The sequence below is a fragment of the Anguilla anguilla genome, chromosome 2 (assembly GCF_013347855.1).
Source record: "Anguilla anguilla isolate fAngAng1 chromosome 2, fAngAng1.pri, whole genome shotgun sequence".
NCBI classification, from domain to species: Eukaryota; Metazoa; Chordata; class Actinopteri; order Anguilliformes; family Anguillidae; genus Anguilla; species Anguilla anguilla.
Window position 1 is genome coordinate 57,016,681 of NC_049202.1, and position 20,466 is coordinate 57,037,146.

Sequence of the window (20,466 nt, forward strand, 5' to 3'; positions counted from 1 at the left end):
TATACTTGCCACGTTATCATTAGACAGCTATGTTATGCAACATTTATAAAATCTGGGTACAAGTCTGAATGTTAGAAACTACAGTAACCAAGCTGGCAATTACTTTTTCACATGGGTGATATGGGTGTTTGATAACTTTTTCCATGTTCATACCGTTAAAGATCCAACAATTACTTTATTGGACGCTAAATGTTACAGGATAATTGATGGAATTAACTGCATTATTAATGCCATGGATCATGGATTAACACATTACGTGACCCATTATGTTCTGCACCTGAATCCATTCAGGTTTGCCTTGGCAAAGTTTTTTTTCTTTCCCTTTTTGTTAATTTGACATTGTGGAGAAGGTGTGTAGACCAGAAACATGAATTCCCATTCAAAGCTGTTCTCATTTGAAGCTCAGAGACAAAAAAATGTGAAAACTGTTCAAGGTTAAATACTTATAGCAAAAAAAAAAAAATGGTTTGAACAAATAATTCATCAGTTCCATTTCATCACTAGATCTGCTCCCCTCCCCAAAGAAAACACCAAAATTCATCATAAATTGATCTATAAATGAACACTCTGATGTTTTATTATACATTTTAAATCAATAAAATCTGAGCATAATAAACGAACACACATCTTTAAACAAATCCAAACAGTTTACAATTCCAAAGTAGAATACACAAATGTCCTGACAACAACCTGCTACAGGAAAATGAAAAACCTTACCTGAGCAAGTATCAGTTTCGAAGGCTGAACATGATAGCGATCGTGAAACATATTTAAGCATAAAATATATTTCTTGGACTAATCTATACTTACTGCATCAACCAAATTAACAAGCGCTCAGTACATATAGACATATACAATTATATTCTGTGGTTGTTTTTCCCAAGTGCATTCCCCCCTCCTCCCACAAATAAACATGAGAACACTTCAAAAATATGGACAAAGAGCTGAGGTCTACGCTCATGCTTGCTCGGGTGCGCCACGAGAGGACATCCAGGTTGCACTCCATGTAGCTACACTGCTCCCGATCCACACGTCCCCTTTTGATCTTAGGCCATGATGACTGAGAGAGCACTCTGTGCGTTGTGCTCATAGATCAGTTGGGAGTGAAGGAGTCGGGAACAAGGAGCACATTGAAATGCATCCCCTCTCTGCAATATACTGAGGCATAGGCTGTTAGGGGCAATCAGTGTGTCACAGGTCAGCGGTCACAATGCAAGGCTGCAGCACTGTCCTGAAGGCAGCTGTGCAAAGCAGGATACACTGCCAAAGGGAGAAGCGTTCACAAAAAAAGCTGTTAGAATTAAATAAACATTCACTTCACATGTACAGAGATACAAGTCCACATTCAAGGTAACCTTCTGTGATTCTGTTGGATTCAATAGCTCAACTACAGTGCATCGAATTCTTATCCCAAAGGCACACTATTCATGTAGATCTTAACTCTGTGGCTGAATAACATGATCCTGAAAGCATTACATACATGGCTACTTAAATATTGCAGAAAAAAAACTATTCAGTGGACAAACCATCCTTAATCTTGCACATATAAATGTTCAGAACTGAACTTACCCATTTGTCTTTGGTTTCAGATGGATTCATCTTCAATGACGTCATCTACACTTCCTGAGATTGAGGCAACTTCTACATTATGAACAGACAAACAAATTTCAGTCAGATCAAAGACTAAGATTTTGGAATTTCACCATATATACAACACTCAAGAGGGGGGGAAAAAAAAAAAAAAAAAAACTTAATTCCAAAAGTAACAATCAGATTTTACCCACAACCATTAGCACACATCCAGTTTCCCTTATACCAGAAAAGACAGATCCATGGCAAAGTGAATCACTGTAACTCCACTGTGGTGCATCGACCCCCAAGATAATATCCGTGTGGTTTTCATTTTATTTTTTTTACCTGTTCTCAGCCTGGACTCACTCAGGACAAAATGGTTCATATGGCCTGGGCTGAGTCTCTTGTTGTGCTGGAGATGTTCTCTTCCTTCATTGGTCTGGTTGGCAGATGCAGGGGCAGTGGGACATGGTTCTGATGTGGTGTCCGTGCCCCTTTGTTGGGTATGACCATGTGATCCTGCTTCACCCTCTCTGTCCTTCAAGGCCCTGGCTTCCCCATACTGCAGCACACATTGTTCAGCACAGCAGCCTCCTTCAGTCAGCTCTAGTCTTTCATTTGCCTTCCTCCTCCCATTCCCATTCCTCACCTGCCAGCTTGGTTCATGGCCTGCTTCCTCCTCACAGATCAGACAGACATTGCACTCTGCACAGCTGTGACCCGCACACTGACTCTCACTGGTGCTGCGGTCTCCCGTCTCGTCCACCGATGAAGCACTCAAGTTAATCACTAAGCCACCTTCCTCACCCTGCTCCTCAACCAGGCCTGCTGTTGACCTGAACCCGTTGGGCCTCGCCACTTCTCTGTCCTCCACGCTCCCAGAGAGGTCCAGGCTGGAAGTACCGTGGGAGGAGATGGGGGTCCAACTCTCAAACTCACTCGTGTAGGAAGACGGGGAGGATGTGGGCAAGGTGGTGCTGGCTGAGGACGTAGAGGAGTCCTCTGAGGACAGATAGTACCAGACACTGCGAATTCCGCCACTGCCGCTGTGGCTGGTGCTGGTACCAAGTTCTTCGGAGTCTGACGAAATGGATATGACCTCATCCCCCCCAGTACTGCTGCTGGTCCCAGACAGAAAGACCTCATCACACAGTGCCATGGAAGTCAGTGCAGAGGTCATGACCTCAATAGAGGAAGAGTCAGACGACTTGAAAAGGCTATTGGTGGTCCGTAACTGTGGCATTGAGACACAGTAGGTCTTGCTTTTCAGGCAGACACGATTCTCTCTGGCTGGCTGGACCGGAGACTCCAGAAATTGGACTGGGCTGGGAGACAGAAGGGTGTGGCTTGGCAGTTCACTTGCATCCAAGTATGACAGTGTGGAGTCAAAATGGCGCAAGCAGGAGTGTACAAACACACTAGGTGGGGTGTGGTCCACGTCCGCTCTCAGGGTCTCCAAAGGACTTACTGAGTCCAAGCCAAGACAGGCAGCTGCCTGCTGCCTCACCCACTCCCCACATAGATCCACAGAACCTTAACACAGGCCCAAAAGGGAGTTTATTTCAAACATTCACATAACCCTGAAAATGTAAACGTAGCATGTGCACTGCCTACAAAGTGCCTTTCTACACCCTAGTTTGCAGGAAGAGACGGGCCCACAGTGTAGTGGACCACACGGTTGGGTCTGCTCCCTGGGAACATACCTGACAGACTGATGCAGGACAGACTCAGCTCTGAGGTGGCTCCAGTCACATCATCCTGAGAACAGAGGGACCATTACTAATGATCCCTTTAAAAAAATAATAGTAGTAGTAATAATAATCTGTACAGAAAACACATCAGCACTGGGCACTTCGTTCTCACCAGCATCTTCTGCAGAGAGCCAGGGTCATCCCGATCCCCCCGGAGCCCTCCGTCACCCACGTCCTGGCAGCGTACTGCGTGGCCTCGTCGGATTAGCTCCTCACCCAGATCCAGTGCCTGAGACACATCACAGGAAGGGAGACTGATGAGGAGGAGAAGAGGCAGGCGGGAACAGGTGAAACAGGTGGGTAAAAGAGAGACCAGGATGTAGCTTTAGCGAAGACTCAATTTAGAGCTCAACATACAAAAATGCTATGGCTGCCTCAGTTCCAAATGCTGTACCCTTAAAAGTGCAATATGCGAGTTTCCACACTTGTGGAAATGGATGCAAATTGCATGAACACTCAAATGAAGAATCAAAATACATCTGACATTACTGGCAAATTAGGACAGCAATCTGACAGCCTGTAAGTTAGTTACTGGTATTTTTAAATGAAGCTAAATAATATACCACATCAGTAGCATGTAAAATGCTTAGTGAGCCAGAGGAAGTCAGAGCAACAGGACATTAGATAACTACTTGGCAATGCACAGTGTCACACAAGTACCAATATGTCAGCAGCCATAGCACCATGTATCCTGCTGAATGGCTGAAGCCAAACTGGTATGGGCTTGGTTAGTACTTGGATGGGAGGCTTCCTGGAAAAACTAAGTTGGTAAGAGGTGTTGGTGGGCCAGTAGGAGGTGATCTCCCATCTGTTCACATAAACCCCAATGCCCCAGTGCAGCGATGGGGACACTGCACTGTAGAAGGTGCAGTCTTTAAGTATTGTGGGGTCACTAGACCCCACGATACTTAATACCGAGAGCAGAAGGTTCCCTGGTGTCCTGGTTCTACCTTGCTGCCTAATCACCCTCCAGTTCAATTTGCTAAAAATCGTTCTCGCACCGTCACTGTGTTCTGGTGCAAAAGGGCTGCCACGCATCACTCAGGTGGGTGCTACAGATTGGTGGTAGTTAAGAAGTTTCCCCCTCCTCACTGTTAAGTGCTCTGAGTGTGAGAAAAAGCACTATATAAATGCAAGGGAATTAAACAGTAATTTTAAATGGTATATTTCCATGTTGTACATGTTAAGTAATCGCATGCCTTTCTATCCAACTGACAATACAAAAGCATTTACTCTTAAGATGATACGATTGAAACATGAGAGGTAGAGTGTTCACAAGTAAAACTGTTGAATTCAGTTAACGGAGAAGACAGGCAAGACTGAGTACATGAGGAACCAGAGGAACACAAGACAAAGGCACGGCAGCTTGAGAACGGGGAAAGCTCTGACCTTGCCATGCCCATTGTCATACAGCTGGACACTGGGCCAGGAGGAAATCTCAGAATGAGAGTAACTGCACAGCTTTGCAAGCAGCGGTTTCCACTGAGCACAGTAGGTCAGCTGGTCAAAGTCATTCAGGGCAGCTTCTGTCCATGCTTCTCCTGCAACATGATAGAGAATGCACATGCACAGAGTGGCCTTGCGTCCAGATATGCAAAACCTCTTGAGCAAGTTCCAGCTGTAACTAAACCTGACCTCAGCAGTTCTGTGAAACATACGAAAATGCTTTGCCTCTACACCCAGTGAACTGGTCCATTAGCCCACAATCAAGCAATATGCATTTGACAGCAAGTCATCTAACCTTAATGTGATATGAATACAAAAAGACCCATTTGATGCGTTACTTTTGTGAGATTCCCAATTACCTGCCTACTAATTTCTTTTAGGTTAATAGTTTACATTGCCCACATTTCCCCTCCAAACCTCAAGAACAGCCCATCTTTATTAATAATACAAATTAAAATCTGACAAAAATGCAAATTTAAATATATCTGGATGAAAGGCTACATTAAAATGTCTTGTGGCATTTCAATTAAGTTTTTTTAACTGCACCGGCGTGAATCTATTCCAATCTACAGAACAGACCACATTTGTATCCTACAGTCACATGTCTAAGGTTTGTATTATACAGTCATTATAATACATTCTACAAAGCATTTACCTGCAGGACATACACCTGCCAGACTGCATTCAATTGCTTGGAAGGGAAGGCTCAAGAAGTCACTTCTGAAAGGGGAATAAGGCAAATAAGAAGAATCCTTAAAAAATATGAAACGGAATAGTCCACATTATGGGTTTATTAAAAAAAAAAAATATCAATTCAGTTTTCACTTGCATTCAAGTACATGTTTTGACAACAGTTTTTGTGTGTGATGAAGGATATTTTAGATATTTATGGACGTTACTGATGACCCGATTTCTCTGCAATGGCAGGTGTAGGGGCATTAGAGGGCTTGTGGTCTAAAGCAAGAAATACACTTCAAGTATCTCAAAATCAGTTTGTACAGAAACCTTTTGTCTCCAGAAGTTGTACGTGTGTATATTATCAGATTACGCTTCAGGTTCGTTGGAACCACTTCCCACAGCGCACGCAGCTTGAGATGTACCGGAATAATGCAAAAAAAAGACATGTACAGGTATAACTGAAAAAACACTAGAAAATGATTATGTTGATCTGCACAGCCTCCGGAAAGTACCCTGGAGTTATTTTAAGTGCATTGCTTTAGACCATGAACCCTCCAATGGTCCAATACCAGCCACTGCAAAAACAGCAGGTCGTCCAAATCTCTTTCACAAAAACAGTCCTAGCCAACCAAAAACACAGAACAAAACTGAAATAATATCTTTTAAAAAACTGTAACAAAATATTTTTGCATTCCCATCTGTTCCACATCTACCAAATAAGACCAAAACCATTTTGTATTACAAAACTAATGATTCGTATATGAAATAATTAATTTCATTAAAGCTTTCCAGAAGACAGTACGATGGCCCTCCCTCTCTCACCTCATTGGCCGCAGGTTCTCAGGGAGCAGTTCACCATTGTCTCCGAAGTCCACATAGTACAGGTCAACCAAACCACTCTCGAGAAGTCCAAGCACCCTGGCCCGGTTCCAGGTGCCATGGTCCCGGTAGGGAGCAGCCACAATGTCCCCGACAACCACCGCTGGTACCTTTTGTTCCTGAAGACAGATACCATGGCTTGTAACATAAAAGCAGTAATACGTCAACCAGGCAGCCAATAGCGAAGCTGCAGTGGGTGACATGTAATTCACTCTCAGGAAAAATGCTCTGCATTTCACACACAACATTGCTTAGAGTACAAACGTCTCATGTCAGTATGACCCAGCATGCCCCTCCCCATCCTCCGTAAACTGACTCACATTTGCACTGTTGCTGTAGAAGCGATTCATCTCAACTGTCAGCTTGTCCAGCTGCAGCGATCGAACGCCAAGGATCTGGATCCAGAAGTGCTGCGGGTTCTCGACTGCAGACACATACACCTCCAGGTGCTCGTCTGGCTGAAAGCTCAGGTCTGGACTGGGGACTGACAGGGAGAAAGGAACTTTCCTAACAACGGCCTGATCGGTCCCCTAATCCCCTAACCCACTGGAAAAACTTGTGGACCTAGCTTAACATTGATACTTGATACCCAGACACTTACTTTCAAACTTAGAAACTCCAAGAGGGGACACTGGGGAGTGGTCCTCTCCATCTTCACACTCAGGTTTGGACGACTCCTTTGGGGGTAACTGATCACCAGCAGGAGCCCCAAGTGTCCCGTTAACCTGGACTAATCCTGTGGCCTTTGTCCCACTCTCAGAGGACTTCACCTCCTCAACAAATGGCTCCTCTTTGGGTTCGGCCTCAGACTGCTGCCCTCCATGAGCCTCCAGCTCCGGGGGCCTCCTCCTCTGACGGAGAGCCGAGGCCTGGGAGATTCTTCTCCGCACCTCCTCATTCTCAAACACCTTCTCCATGATCAGCTCCTGAAAGACACGCAACCCTTTTCACCCCCTTTGTCCCATGTACAATACACCATGCGATTAAGAACAGCTCAGTCCATGCAAACTTTTTTTAAAGCGTCTGAATGCACAATCTATTTACTTTGGCTTACCAATGATAACTTTCCTACCAGATTTCATTGTGTGCGTTTGAGTACACCTTAGAAATCTTCCTATTGGCATGTTTCTATACAAAATATGGAATCAACTGATGTGTACTAATTAACAGCAGGAGAACTAAGAGCCGTCTCACCCTCGCATTCTGCACCTCACGGCGCGTGCCCATGATGGAGATCTTGCCTTTCTCCCCGAGGTTGCGGCCTCTATCCCTGGGGCAGGTCACTCTGGCTCCTGATGTCCGGCAAATCAGCTTCAGGGACTCTCCTCCACGTCCTCCACAACAAACGCACACTTAATGCGTTAGAAATGAGCTCTTTCCCCTCCTGCAGAATACTGTTACTAGTAGACCTCATTTTTATTCATTTTAGAAAATATTACAGCCTTAGAACTTCCTGCTCTATATGTCCTTTAACTGACCTGATAGTTGTCCATTACAATAGCTAGTAAGCTAGCCAGCTAGCCATTGACCACAGTCCTTGTTGTGCAATTCATTTGTCAGAATGAAAACATCTAGTGGACAACTAGCACCAATATCTTATATACACCATTATTAGACATTTTTCAACTGTGTGTGCTCTTGTTTGTGTAAGTGTGTGTGAGAGAGTGAGAGACAGAAAAAACGATGTAACAGAAGAATGAATGCTGAGACCGAAATATGATTTTTCAGGCATCTACCCATTGCTTGTTCCATCTTAATTACCCAGATTAAACACTGATGACACAATACGTTGCTGCTACAGTAGCTGAGCACTACGAATGAACTTAAGTAACAATTCATTTAGAAACTATTTGCAGGTTATACAAAAAATCCATCCATAAAATGCCAAGAGCGAGACTCTAAAACGTTTGTCTAAATCTTGGGAATATCATGAGCAGTGACTACACACGCCTTTCGTAAAACATGTAAATGATTGTAGCAAATAATTAAGATAAGCATTGACTTTCTCCAAGAAAGAGTGGGCAACACTGACTTAATTTCTCTAAAATGGCTAAAAAATGTCAACAGCAAGGGGACAGCATTGTTACAGTACAGAGTGCAACCCTCTCAGCTGAGAATGTGGACATTCTCTATTTTCTGAAAGAGAATTTCAAGCTAGATTGATACATATCCAGAACTATGGGCACAAATATTATATTTTTATCTGAAATGAAATGATGGCCATAATTTGTACACATTCATGAAGAAACAAAGAATTCATAAAGTGTGGCTGTGCCCATGCTCCCCCCTTACCCCTCTTCCCATAAAAATCAGGGTTTAAACCAAACAATGAATTTGGAGAACTATTTAAACTCCAAGAAAAAATGGGTCGAACAGATATATGCACAATTTTAGAGGCGCACTGGGTTTGAATGTCATTTCTCGACATCATCACATGGCTTGTATTACCTATGATTCGCCCAAAGGCAGTCTGGGGCACTTCCATGACATCTGCGATGACCTCGCTGTCAGAGGCCAGTTTGTCCAGGGCACACTTGGCCAAGAACACCTGCTCGGCAGAGCCGTGTAGCTGGAAACACACTGCGCTCGGATCCTCAGCTTCTGCCACCACCTTCACCTGTGCACCAGTCTGCTGACCCACCTGTGCAGGTAAACACAGAAATAACCAATTAACTATTCACTTCTAAAGCCTATTTCAGGACAGAATTTACTGTTTCAACGTAATCAAACATGCAATTTATATGCACACATTTAAAGTCTTGATGCAGTATACTCAAACCTGAAAACATACTTTGAGGACACCAATGAAATGAAAGTTAAAAAATATAGCAAAAAGCTAAACAGTACATTAAACTTGGTCATGCGTAAAAGAGCTTCAGTCCTCTATACAATGACACAGTGATTTCAGTCTCCACCATACGCTCTCATGATACCAACTCTTATGACAGCATGGGAAACTTACCAAGTCCAGAAAGGTGGCCTGGTATCTGGCGATAGATCGATACACTTCCAGAGGAACACTCATCCTTAACTCTTCTGTTCTCTCCTTCATGGCTAAACACCCAAGTAAAAAAACAGTAGACAAACAGAGCAAGGAAAGGTACAGTTTTATCTTTTTTAAAATATAACAAACAGTTCACTTAACACCTGGGTAAGGATATCTCATTATAAAATGAGATTTTCCAGCACAGTAGGAAATACCACAATACTTACATGGATTTAAAGTAAACAAATAATCCCATAAAATCCCATTTCTCAATCACATCCCCAGCCCAATGGTGTATTCATGATAATTTCATTCAGAATTTCCTGTTCTCAAACTCTAAATGAGTTTCTCACGGGTTTGATGAAAACATAGAGGGCTCATGTTACCTCTCCCTAAGCAAGTCAGCCAAGTCACTCACCACGGCTATTTCTGAAATACTGGTAGAGGATGTAGCCGACTGTGACCCCGACTGGGAGCCCTACAGCAAGGGCGACCTTCTTCCATGAGCTCAGGCTGTTCCCATGCCCCTCCCTCATGCTCTCCATAGCTTGCATTATGCTGAGGGGGAGGCGCCACCTGCTGGGACATGGCATAAGTCAAATGCAGACAAAGGCATGTTCAAGTCCATGGCAAAAGGTACTTGGGGCTCTTTCCAAAAGTTCGTTTTGCCTCCTTCTAACCAAACACCAGATACTGAGTCAAGTCTCGAAGCATGGGATTAAGCTAGTTATTTCACAACTGCAAAAAAATTAATTAAAAAAACAGAAAACAAGGCAGCTTTTCACCTCTAGGGAATGGATGTCAAGTCAGCATGCACTGCATAAAGCAGCTATTTTAATTCAATTCATTTTCTTCCCCCAGGTCAAATTTGTTTTGTACAGCGTTTTTTTGAATTTTTTATTTTATTTTATTTTTATTTTATTTTTTACAGAGAACACTCCCAAAAACACTTTACAAAAACAGATGGAAAATTGGACAGAAACCAGGCCTTGAACCCCCAAAAAGAAAGCAAGTGAAGTAAAAATCCCCACTGGTAAGAAAAACACTCATCACGGCGAGAAAAAAATTTCCCAAATGGAAGGATATGAGGGAGGAACCTGGCCACAGAGGGGGAGCCCATCCTCTGTTGGCTGGCCCGGTCTAAAGTAAACGTAGAATGGATGGTAACTGAAATGTATTGAGGCATCTATTAGAGCAAATGATCAAATGGGCTGAATGGGCTACAGTCTGAGGTATTAAAATAGCTGGTAAGTTGGAAGTCAAAATGAAGATAAATAAGCCTGGTTTGCACTACTGTTGTACACGTTTTCTCAAAGGTGACTCTGGACCTGCCAACACACTTTTTGAGCAGAATTCTGGCCTGGATTCAGGCAACAGTTGTGTTAATAAGATTCCATGTCTATTAAACCTTCAAGTGCACACAGCAAATCAATGCAAGCCATGCCATTAGGTCATGCTATAGTCAGCTGATAATCACATCTGTGCTATAAACTGCACCATACAGTCAGGCACCAACAGTCTACAATATGCCCAAGACTTTGTGCTTCATCCAGTTCTCAAGTCTGAGGTGCTGAAGATCATTCAGAGTAAGAAAAGCAATTGTTCATGATGATGATTCTTTTAAAAAGAGTCTTCGTTTTTCCACTCAATCAGGAGCAAAATCACCCCACCACTTCACACTGACAAAGTTGCTTCTTGTGAGAAGGGGGTTCTTGGACTGTAGTTCAGAAAAACTAGGCATCTGGAGACACGCACATCCAACCTAGCACCAAAGAATTTCCTTTGGACTCCTAAGAGGGGAGTCCTATCAAAGGTGATAGATGAGTCAAACACAAATTGTCAACAGAAAATACAGAGAGAGAAAAAATGAATATAGCTAGAGCAATTAGGCTGCTTGCTCTATAGTGCACACGTCAGAAAATTATCTTAAACGCTTTTAAGATAATTTTTGCCATAAAAGGTTTAGCTTGCTAACTACATAGTGAATGCTACTCCCCATTTCAAACTGATGCCACGTGAATCAACCTTAACACCCAACGGTCACGTTGCACACCTGCGCTAGCTAGCTAACGGTTACATGCTCTACTAATCAATGGCTAGCTAGCTTGACAACAGGTGTCAGGGACCAGGGGAGCAGCTGGTAAATTTGAAAAACTGGAAAGATTCGGGAGAGAAATGCATAGGAGTTCATACTAGCTAGGCTGTGAGTTGATGAGTTCGTCGAATAGATGGAGAGAAATCGACAGGAAATCGAAACAGCGTTTTTTTTAAGCCAACGTTAGTCTGGCACTTCATTAAGCAAACGCTAGACTGATTAGTCACAGAATCAGGTATTAGCTAGAACCAATTAACGAACGTTAGCTATTGAACTTGGCTAGCAAATGAAAGTTTGCTTCTGCAGTGTGGTTGCCCTGGCTAGGTCAGATTGCGTTGGCTTGCTTGCACAAATAGTAACGTACGTTAGTCTGCTGATAATACACCGTAAACGAGCACAACAAAGTCGATTATCTAAAGTTCGAAACGGAACCATTAGCCAACTAGCTAGCTTGCGTGGAAGTCATTCAAATTGAGCTCACTACAGCCAGCTAACAAACAGCATATTTCCAGCGACAAGCCCATCTGGCAAGGTAAACTAGCTTTCTTGTTAGATTGTTCATTAGCTCCCGATATGTCGTTAACGTTGCTAATAGTATGCTACACTTGTGTACACGACGCCGATGCGATGCCACAGTACTGTCTGTGTAAGAAGACCTTTCGCGTGAGATGAAATACCAACAAACGTTACTACTAACACCGCATATACCTAGCTACACATAAAATGTGACAGCGGCATCGGAACGTAATGCGTAGAATTCAAAATGTAATATTAACTAAAGAACTGAGATACGCGTGCATATTACCTTCTTGCACTTCACTCAAATACTGCGGCACCCTCACGAGACCTTTTCCGATTTGGTAGTCCGCTATACCGCTACAGTGCGCGGAATGGATTTACTTTATTAAATGAAGAGACCCCTGGTTTGACTATGATTGGCCCAGCTGCTCAATTCTCTGAATTTTGGCAAATCGGATTTCAAGTTGTGTTCGATGGGTGGGGAAGAACAGCCTCTGTCGTTGCTGCTTACAGCTTGCAGCCGATGCTTGCAGCTCATCTTTAGATCCAATCAGATATCACGACAACCAACAAGGTGAAGCTGACCCCCAGTAGATATCCAATGAGCAAACACCTTTATCCCTAGGCAGTGCCGCAGGCTGCAGTGCTTTCGTGCTATGAAGTTTCGTAAAATGAATCACAAATCTTGAGAAAATGCATAACACGCTTGCGTAGCATGCTTAAAGCTCCCCCATGCTAGCCACCAGCACAGATATAATGTATGACCTTTTTATATTACTAAAGTGTAAAACAAACTGCAAGAAACACAATCCACCCCGACTCCACCCCCTTGGTCCCCACAATCATTTCATGATACAGCCAAATCGTTGACGTGCTTTATAGTAACACAATGTACTGTTCTACTCATATTCGGCGGTCTGTACTGGAATATAAATTATTTCAGCACATAAGATCAATCACTTTTTAACTGTATGAGTCACACTTTATTGCTTATATGGGATACTGTTAAATATGCTAATAGATACAATAAGCAAAATAAGCATGCCAAGACAATCTGTATTTTTAAAAAGACAATATTTATTAACATGACATAATTGCTTGACAAATCATTTTAAAAATCAGAAATAATTTTACATAGAATTGTTTGAAAAAATACAAAATATACACCTTTTATAAATCTGTCGATAACAACCACAAAACTAGTCAATCTCTAATCCAGTCAATCAATGCAGGTTCTTTTCCAGTGCCCGTTGGTAAATGCACAGAAATATACAGCCTCGCACTAGCGGATCTGCAAGGTGTAGGGAATGTGGCGGAAAGGTGTCCGTCAGCGATGTAAAAAATATCAAGAACACTCGCTGCTTGATTGAGCTAGCAATGCATGCTCAAAAACAAAAGGACAGAAATGAACAGACTATGAAATAATTAGGTGAAGACAGCGCATCTTATTTTGTGTGTCATATTTTCGCATGCAGTTGATAAAAAATGATAAAAATGGATTTCACAATGCATCGCAGAAAATAAATGAGTTGCTCAATGTGCCTTTGTTGCTGTTTACAGTACATTATGGGTAGTACTTGCTTTTCATTTTCGCATTCTGACTCAGTTCAAACAGTGCGATCCATATCAACCTGGGCAACGTCAGATTTCCACAGACAGCTCCACCTGGCTTCCATACACACATCTAAATTGTAAACCAACAGCTTTTATTGCCAATCCCACTGAGTGACAGTTGTCACACTACAGATGTCCAACTGACTAAGTGAGCAACCCAGCTTACACTGTCTAGTGCAAATTGAGGAGTGGTCTTTGCTGGTGCTGTACACACAAATAATTAAGGCCAGGTTTCCAATGTTTCCTCAAACTACTGGAGCTCTTCAGCCCACTGAATGGCTTCCATTACAACCATTTCCCCACCCCTTTTAAATCTGCCAGGCAAAGCTTTAGAAGATCAATGTCACAGTCATGCACTCCAGTGGACTGTACAATAACAGCAGATTCTTTTTTATGTAGCTACCTTAGCATGTAGTAGTGAAATTTAAGAGAAATCCACTTAAAAAATACAAATGCACAAAGACAAATAGCTTACATGGGACTTGCAAAGGCATAGAAAACCATGAAGGCTGTTTTTTTGGCTGTTAACATTCATCACCCAGAAACCACAAACCAGCTACAGAACAAACATGGTGCATAAAAGGATGTGAAATGCTTAGTCAGTAGGAGAATGCAGAAGGTTTCCATATTTTACTACTGCATATATATGGTAACCTGCAGAAGTATAGCAATGAGTTATTTACTGGTCTCTGCATGGATTATATATAGATAGGGCTGTATTAGTAGTGTGACCAAAGATGTGGTTGAAGGGGACCATAATGTGAGAGCCAATCAGGAGCCAAGCACTGAGCTCAAAATTCTAAAACGCATCATTTTCATGCCCCATTCATAGTGCAGAAATAGAGCCTTGTTAAATTATTTTCAATGGCTAAATTTAACACGATACAATATGCACAGCTCCTTCACCCGATGAAAAAGGCCAGCTCTACAGTTACTATGAGGGTAAAAGGAATGTTCAGCTGGGACCAGGAGATTATTGCACATACAAGGAAGAATGGAGGCAGACCACGCTGCTGTGGCTGGGTCAGGGAAAAGGAGGCCAGCTTAAAGGAAAAGCTGGCACCGCTCAGCATAGAAACAGGAGAAACCAGCGGCTGATTACCTGACCATTGACGGAAACACTGGCTCACTTGGAATCGTAGTTGTCAGTACCATTCAGAACATAAGAATTTCTTAAGGGACATACTGTAATAACACAGCCATGCCAAGGCACTGAATTTCTAAGATTTGTTATTTTTGTATGCAGATAAACCCAGGTGTAGGATAAAATGATCAAACATACCCTTCAGTGCTTATATGAACAGGCAGATCATGCTGTTAATTTTTTGAATCTAGCGCTTCATTTCCATATGGGCTTGAACTCTGAAGTACAACTGCAAGCAGTACTTGATGGCAAGAGACTCACATGTTCTGGAAGGACAGCATTCAGACAGTTGGAAATGATCGACATACAAAATGCCATGCATTGTCCCCATCAATGCCCACAAAGGACAGCATTCCAGAGGTGTAAACTTTAATAGTCGCCTGAAGAAAACTTCTAAATGACATCAAGTGAAAACTTAGCAGTTGCTTAGTTCAGAGTGGAAAAAAACCCTGGCCCTTCCAGTGTAGTCTGATTGCAATGGTTTCCATGAGCTTTTTAATGGAAATTCTCAACATGGAAAGAAACAGGCAAATGAAACGCATTCAGTCCATCTGCACAACTGAAGACCTCTGAGGTCTTGAGTAATTTTTATCAGGCCCTGGCTGTACAGTACTTCTGAAAATAGGCATGCAGCAGCAAACTGATTCACTACAGTACACAAATGAGCCTAACTCAAGTGGAACCACACAAACAGAACCAGAAATAAAATGGTCATTTCTACTGTATGTACATGGTTGAAAGCAAAGAAGAACATTCTTCAGATATTTCTGTCTTTAAATAAATTAAAATATCTATATTTTTCATAGTATATTTTCCCTGTTCTATTCGTTATTCTGTTATTTCATTTTGCAGGTGTGCAGGGTACCCCATCCATGCCTTAAAATTGTTGCCTTCCTCTGGTCATTTATACAATTTGACCAACATTTTTTAAAGGTCACATTTAGTTGTTCTTTTGAGAAACCACCCATAGCTCACACGGCTATAATAATTAACATTGACCTAACTTGGTCTGGGACTTCTTTTGTAAAGGCATTATCTTACATTGAAAAGCCCTGTTAAGTATAGCACACATCAAGTAGAAGACTGCCCTAAAAGGGCTGTCTGATAAATTATTGGCATAACCAAATAAAAAATCTCCCTGGGTTGTTTTGTTATTTTATTATTATTTTTTTTTTTAAAGAAATCAACCGACGGGGCACTGAAGTGTTTTTAAATAAAACAAGAAAAGGCGTAACATGCCAAAGCACACCAAGTCAAGACAAGAACATCCATAAACCGTCCCTGTGGCACCTCTCTCTCTCTTTGGCAGCGCGTAAGGAAGGGTGTCAGTCAATACAGAGGCATATAATTCCTGTTCCTGTCTGCCAGATACAAGTCTCAGCGGCCACATGGAGAGCATGTTTGTTATTTCTACCTACGGTTATGAGAGGAGTCCCACCAGTGCCTATTGAACAACCAACAAGCCACCCCCAAGATGAATTGCTTCAGTGATTCAGGAACAGTAATATTGCACACAGCAAAAAACATGGGTGTCAAATTGGCTGAGCTTTGGTTTGTGAACAGTCTAAGGGTGTGGGCACGAGGGACCATGTGGACAGATCAGTCGCCCTTGAGAAGTGAAGGTATGAATACAAGTGTGGGTCTGTCTCACTCTGCCTGAATAAGACAGGGTAAGCGGGAGAGCACTCAGAGTGCTTGAAGCAGAAGCTCCAGGCATCAGATTCAGGCAGTATGTAGGCGAACATTCTCCGTGCCTTAAAAATAAAACATCTTGAAATGAAGAGCTTTCACATTTGGTTGAATCATGAACCTAAGAATGGTTTGTGTTTTTCAAAATGAAAGACAGCAGATAATGTGATCATTTAAAAACAACAGGGGTATCACTACCACAGGTAAAACCATCAATGCTGTTGCCAAGAACTGTTACTCCACCTTCTTCAGTATGTCTGCTGGCAGTGTCACCAAGAAGTGGGGGGGCCGTGTTGAGAGGAGGTGCTGCCCGTCTCCCAAGGTCGAGTAGACTGAGTCTGAGTCACATGGTGATCCCCCAGCCCCACCTAAGGTTTCCTCAAAATGGAGAGTTCATGCCCAGTTTGGTCTCAAACTGCAACTTCTGCCTCTTCTGGTAACGCACTCGCACCCTGAAATTGGGGGGAAATTGAACGCAGTGTTGACAAATTAAATCACCAAAATCTGAGCTCGGATGAAGCAAATCCTGCATTTTTTTAGGTTTAGAGGGATTTTTAGTATTCAGGCCAGCATTTGGTCACAACTGAGCTGCTTAATTATTCATCTGAGAAGAATTCTGCCTATTAGTGGGAGCTTTTTATACAACATTCTCTCTTTTTTCACACACATGCACACACGCACATACACACACAGTCAATCTCTCTCTCTCTCTCTCTCTCTCACACACACACACACACACACACACACACACACAGGTGTGTATGCCCCTCCCCTTTCCTCATGTCCTACCTGATTTCATGTAGTTTAACTGCCTCGTTGATCAGTACCACCAGTAATGGTGAAAGTGACACCAGCAGCCACACCAGCATAGGGATGTCGCTCAGGCCAAATTGCACATTGTTACCACTTCTGTCTTGCCACAGTTGAAAGTCTACAGTTGCCTGTACCACCTGTCCCAGCAACCTGGACCCAGAAAGGAGGAAAAACAAAATGATAATATCGTACACTGTAGAAAACACCCCTCTGACGTATCCTTCAACAACACCCTCATCACTATAGATCAGGGCTGCCCAACCCTCTCCCTGGAGATCCACTGTCATACAGGTTTTTACTTTAACAAAGCACACCTCATTCAACATCTAGAGATGTAGTTGAGCTGCTAATTATTAGAATCAGGTGTGCCAAATTATGTTTGAAAAAAAAAACCTACAAGACTGGAAATCTCCATGAACAGGGTTGGGCAACCCTGATATAGATTATATGCAAGTGAGCAAAAACCTTTTCTTCATTTCAAAAAGTTTTCATAAATGTCAATTACACTAAATTCCCAACAGGCTACAGTGAGAAAAGAATTCCAGTAATAAAACAAATGTAACAAAAAACATAATTCTGGAAAACCTATACGTCAGAAAAGGATGGGTTAGGACAACATGTAAAACAAGAGTCAACACAGAAAGACACTGGAACATGATCCCTTGAAACTATGCGATAATCACATGGTTCTCGGTTCTCCCATATCAAGATTCTGCACCACTTCACAAATATACACATTATTGCTGCATTTGTATATTGTGTGTTTTTAATACACTGCCTTAAAATATATCACCATAGCGCACTGGCCTGGTGTACTGGGCCAGTCTTTCATGTTTGCGCCTATTTTTACTTTTTCTATTCCCATGGTTACCATTGTTCCTTTGGGTACATGCTCACAAGATTCAGACCAAAAGCATGACAATGACTTTGTAATAAGTTTCTAAATGAAGGGGCAGCATAAACTAAGTTGTGAGAATTTATTTGTAAGGTTTTATTTGGAAATGGAAAAAAGCAAATGCTGTGACAAAGATAGAATTTGACTGAGACAGACCATAACCAGGGAAAGCTGCCTTCCTTCCAAGTAGGGGGTTAGGTCACTACTCATATAAACCAAAGCAGTACCACAGCAGAGCAGTGACAAACTTAAAATGATATACCATGGCACATCCTGCTTCAATATCACTTAGAAATTGTAATTATATAATACATGGCAAATTTACAACATTTAATTATTTTTCAGAACTACACGCAACTTCCTGCTAATTGAGTTGGTAACAATATGCTTATAGTGCAAATGTGACAGGCCATAAAAATGCCGAGCATTACACTGCTTGAATAGCAGCTTTTGAATGATCCGTCAATGACTGGAGTGTGAAATATCACTTTCATGCATTCAGAGTTCTTGCACAGTTACTGTTTTCAGTAGCAGGGAAAGTGTTAGCAGTGGTAACACAGCAGCAGGAGTAGTAGTGTCAGATAACCTAAAAATCACAATCCCTTGTTCTGAAGAGAGCAGGTTGTGTAGGCAGGCAAACGGGAACAGGTGAGCAGGCAAGAAGAGCTGACACACAAGCAGACACTTACACCACAGGCACAGTCAGGCACCACCAGGTGTTACTGAAGGGGCTCTTTCTCCATACCGGCTGGGAGCGATGCACATAGCTCAGAGAGATTACCACTGACGGAGAGAGCAGGAAAAGAGAGGGGGGTGAGGGAAGAGAGGGGCGGAGACAGGTCAGGGGACAGGAGTCACTCAAAACAGGAAAGACAATTACAGCTAAATAAAGATAGATCTGTGCCTGGGGGGAAAAACATGGTACGCTTTATGCCTAATAACATTTCCCTTTCAATGCTAACACCACTCTGATGGGAAATGTGAACAATGCATAGCATACGAACCGCGAAGCGTGCGTAACAGTATATTCACAGATGTCACACCTCTTTGCAAACCATTACTTTGAGGCAATCCTCAGTCAACCCATCATTACAGGGATTTTATTGATCACATAATTAAATATAGCGTTGAATTCTAAATGGCAGCAATACAGAACACAAACAATTGGAGAGAGGAATGAGTAGTACTGAAAACAGGCTTTGGAGGCAACTGGAAACGCAAGCGCGTTTTCAAAACTGTCCAACTTTTGAATACTATAGTAGTAGACATAAATCATCTTTATGTCAATACTTTAAACACTGAACTAATGAGTATCCTAAAGGGCTCAAAAAATCTCAATGAACTTGAACAGACAGGCTTTCAAAGGCAGATTTTGAGACATTTATACCTGTGTGGAGTGCCAGGAATCCAGCCATCACCTTCTGACAGAGCAGCAGGCCGTTTGAGAGATCACTAAACCAGTGTGGAGCGCGGGGATCCGAGCTGCTTTCGATCAAACAGTACGAGCACACAGAACACACAGTCAGCATGGGGCAGCATAGGCCCAAGCCAAACCAGGAGAACTGCTCAAACTGAAAGTGCTATCAATATAAACCTTTATGAGGAGGACTCAGCTGACATGGGGGTGGCCGGGGGGGGGGGGGGGGGGGGGGGGGGGTCTCACCTGACAGTGAGGATGTGGACGCAGCTGCTGTTGTCAGGCCTGGGGATGGTGCTGTTGGCAGCCAGGGAGCACACGTTATGCAGCGTGAAGCCGAACCCCAGCAGGTACGCACACACCGTCAGACTGAACTTCAGCAGGAAACACCCCAGGAAGTACTGCTGGGTCTACCACACAGCCAGATACATATATGCACCGGTGAGCGTGTTGTCGAACGCGATACACAGTTCTGTCGCGTAAATAAAAAATGAGGCAGCTCTTCCACAGAAATCATCAGAGCAGAGCCAGGGCTCACCTTCCTAGGAATGGCATCCAGGTTCTTGCCCGTGGCGACTGACATCACGGAGCTGTCCGGCGGCTTCCCCAGGAGGGACACACTGTCCCGCACACACACAAACAGAACCTGGTTAGCACAGACGCTAGCCCATTCAGAAATACACATAGCCCGGAATAAAGGGAAAAATAATCCCACTAACTAGTGCCAGACATCACTACTGCTAACACTCCTATCGTTAACAGATGCTACCACCGTTCCTACACACACAGACGGCGTATGAGAGGAAGGAGAGGGCATATGGGATGAGGGAGTAGGGAGTTCCTCCAGCTCTCACCTGAGCAGCGGGTAGCAGAAGCAGGACAGCCACAGGATATCGGTGATGTTCACAGGAGGAGGAAGCTGAACCAGACACGCCACAAACTGCAGCACAAAACAACAGCGAAGACCG

General features: G+C 42.9%; 2 protein-coding genes across 14 annotated transcripts in view; both read right to left on the bottom strand.

Moving 5' to 3' along the window:
• Positions 1-543: 543 nt before the first annotated feature.
• tdrkh (tudor and KH domain containing) lies at positions 544-12,404 on the bottom strand. 6 transcript variants are annotated; one of them, XM_035407371.1, is made up of 15 exons: positions 12,213-12,404; positions 9,731-9,888; positions 9,289-9,401; positions 8,775-8,967; positions 7,521-7,660; positions 6,928-7,252; positions 6,647-6,810; positions 6,270-6,445; positions 5,425-5,489; positions 4,713-4,864; positions 3,436-3,552; positions 3,276-3,330; positions 1,918-3,105; positions 1,570-1,641; positions 544-1,260 (listed from the first exon to the last, which is right to left on the bottom strand). In XM_035407371.1, the coding sequence occupies exons 2-14, from the start codon at positions 9,864-9,866 to the stop codon at positions 1,586-1,588; spliced, it is 2,880 nt and encodes a 959-aa protein (XP_035263262.1). In that variant the 5' UTR covers positions 9,867-9,888; positions 12,213-12,404; the 3' UTR covers positions 544-1,260; positions 1,570-1,585. The 6 variants fall into 6 exon arrangements, with proteins under 6 accessions (XP_035263262.1, XP_035263261.1, XP_035263263.1 ...); XM_035407370.1 differs by having other exon boundaries at positions 9,731-9,891; XM_035407372.1 differs by having other exon boundaries at positions 9,289-9,380; positions 9,731-9,891; positions 12,213-12,401.
• Positions 12,405-12,983: 579 nt separating this feature from the next.
• The window catches only part of tmem94 (transmembrane protein 94), a 31,172-nt gene continuing 23,689 nt past the window's right edge, over positions 12,984-20,466 (bottom strand). For 5 of the 8 annotated variants that reach the window (XM_035404625.1, XM_035404626.1, XM_035404627.1 and 2 more), the window contains 7 exons: positions 20,353-20,438; positions 20,037-20,118; positions 19,745-19,908; positions 19,469-19,566; positions 18,771-18,864; positions 17,163-17,336; positions 12,984-16,825 (listed from right to left, as the gene is read on the bottom strand). In XM_035404625.1, the coding sequence (XP_035260516.1) occupies positions 16,753-16,825; positions 17,163-17,336; positions 18,771-18,864; positions 19,469-19,566; positions 19,745-19,908; positions 20,037-20,118; positions 20,353-20,438 (771 nt within the window). In that variant the 3' untranslated portion in view covers positions 12,984-16,752. Of the gene's footprint in view, positions 16,826-17,162; positions 17,337-18,770; positions 18,865-19,468; positions 19,567-19,744; positions 19,909-20,036; positions 20,119-20,352; positions 20,439-20,466 lie in introns of those variants that run through there. The other 3 variants (XM_035404628.1, XM_035404624.1, XM_035404630.1) reach the window with 2 other exon arrangements.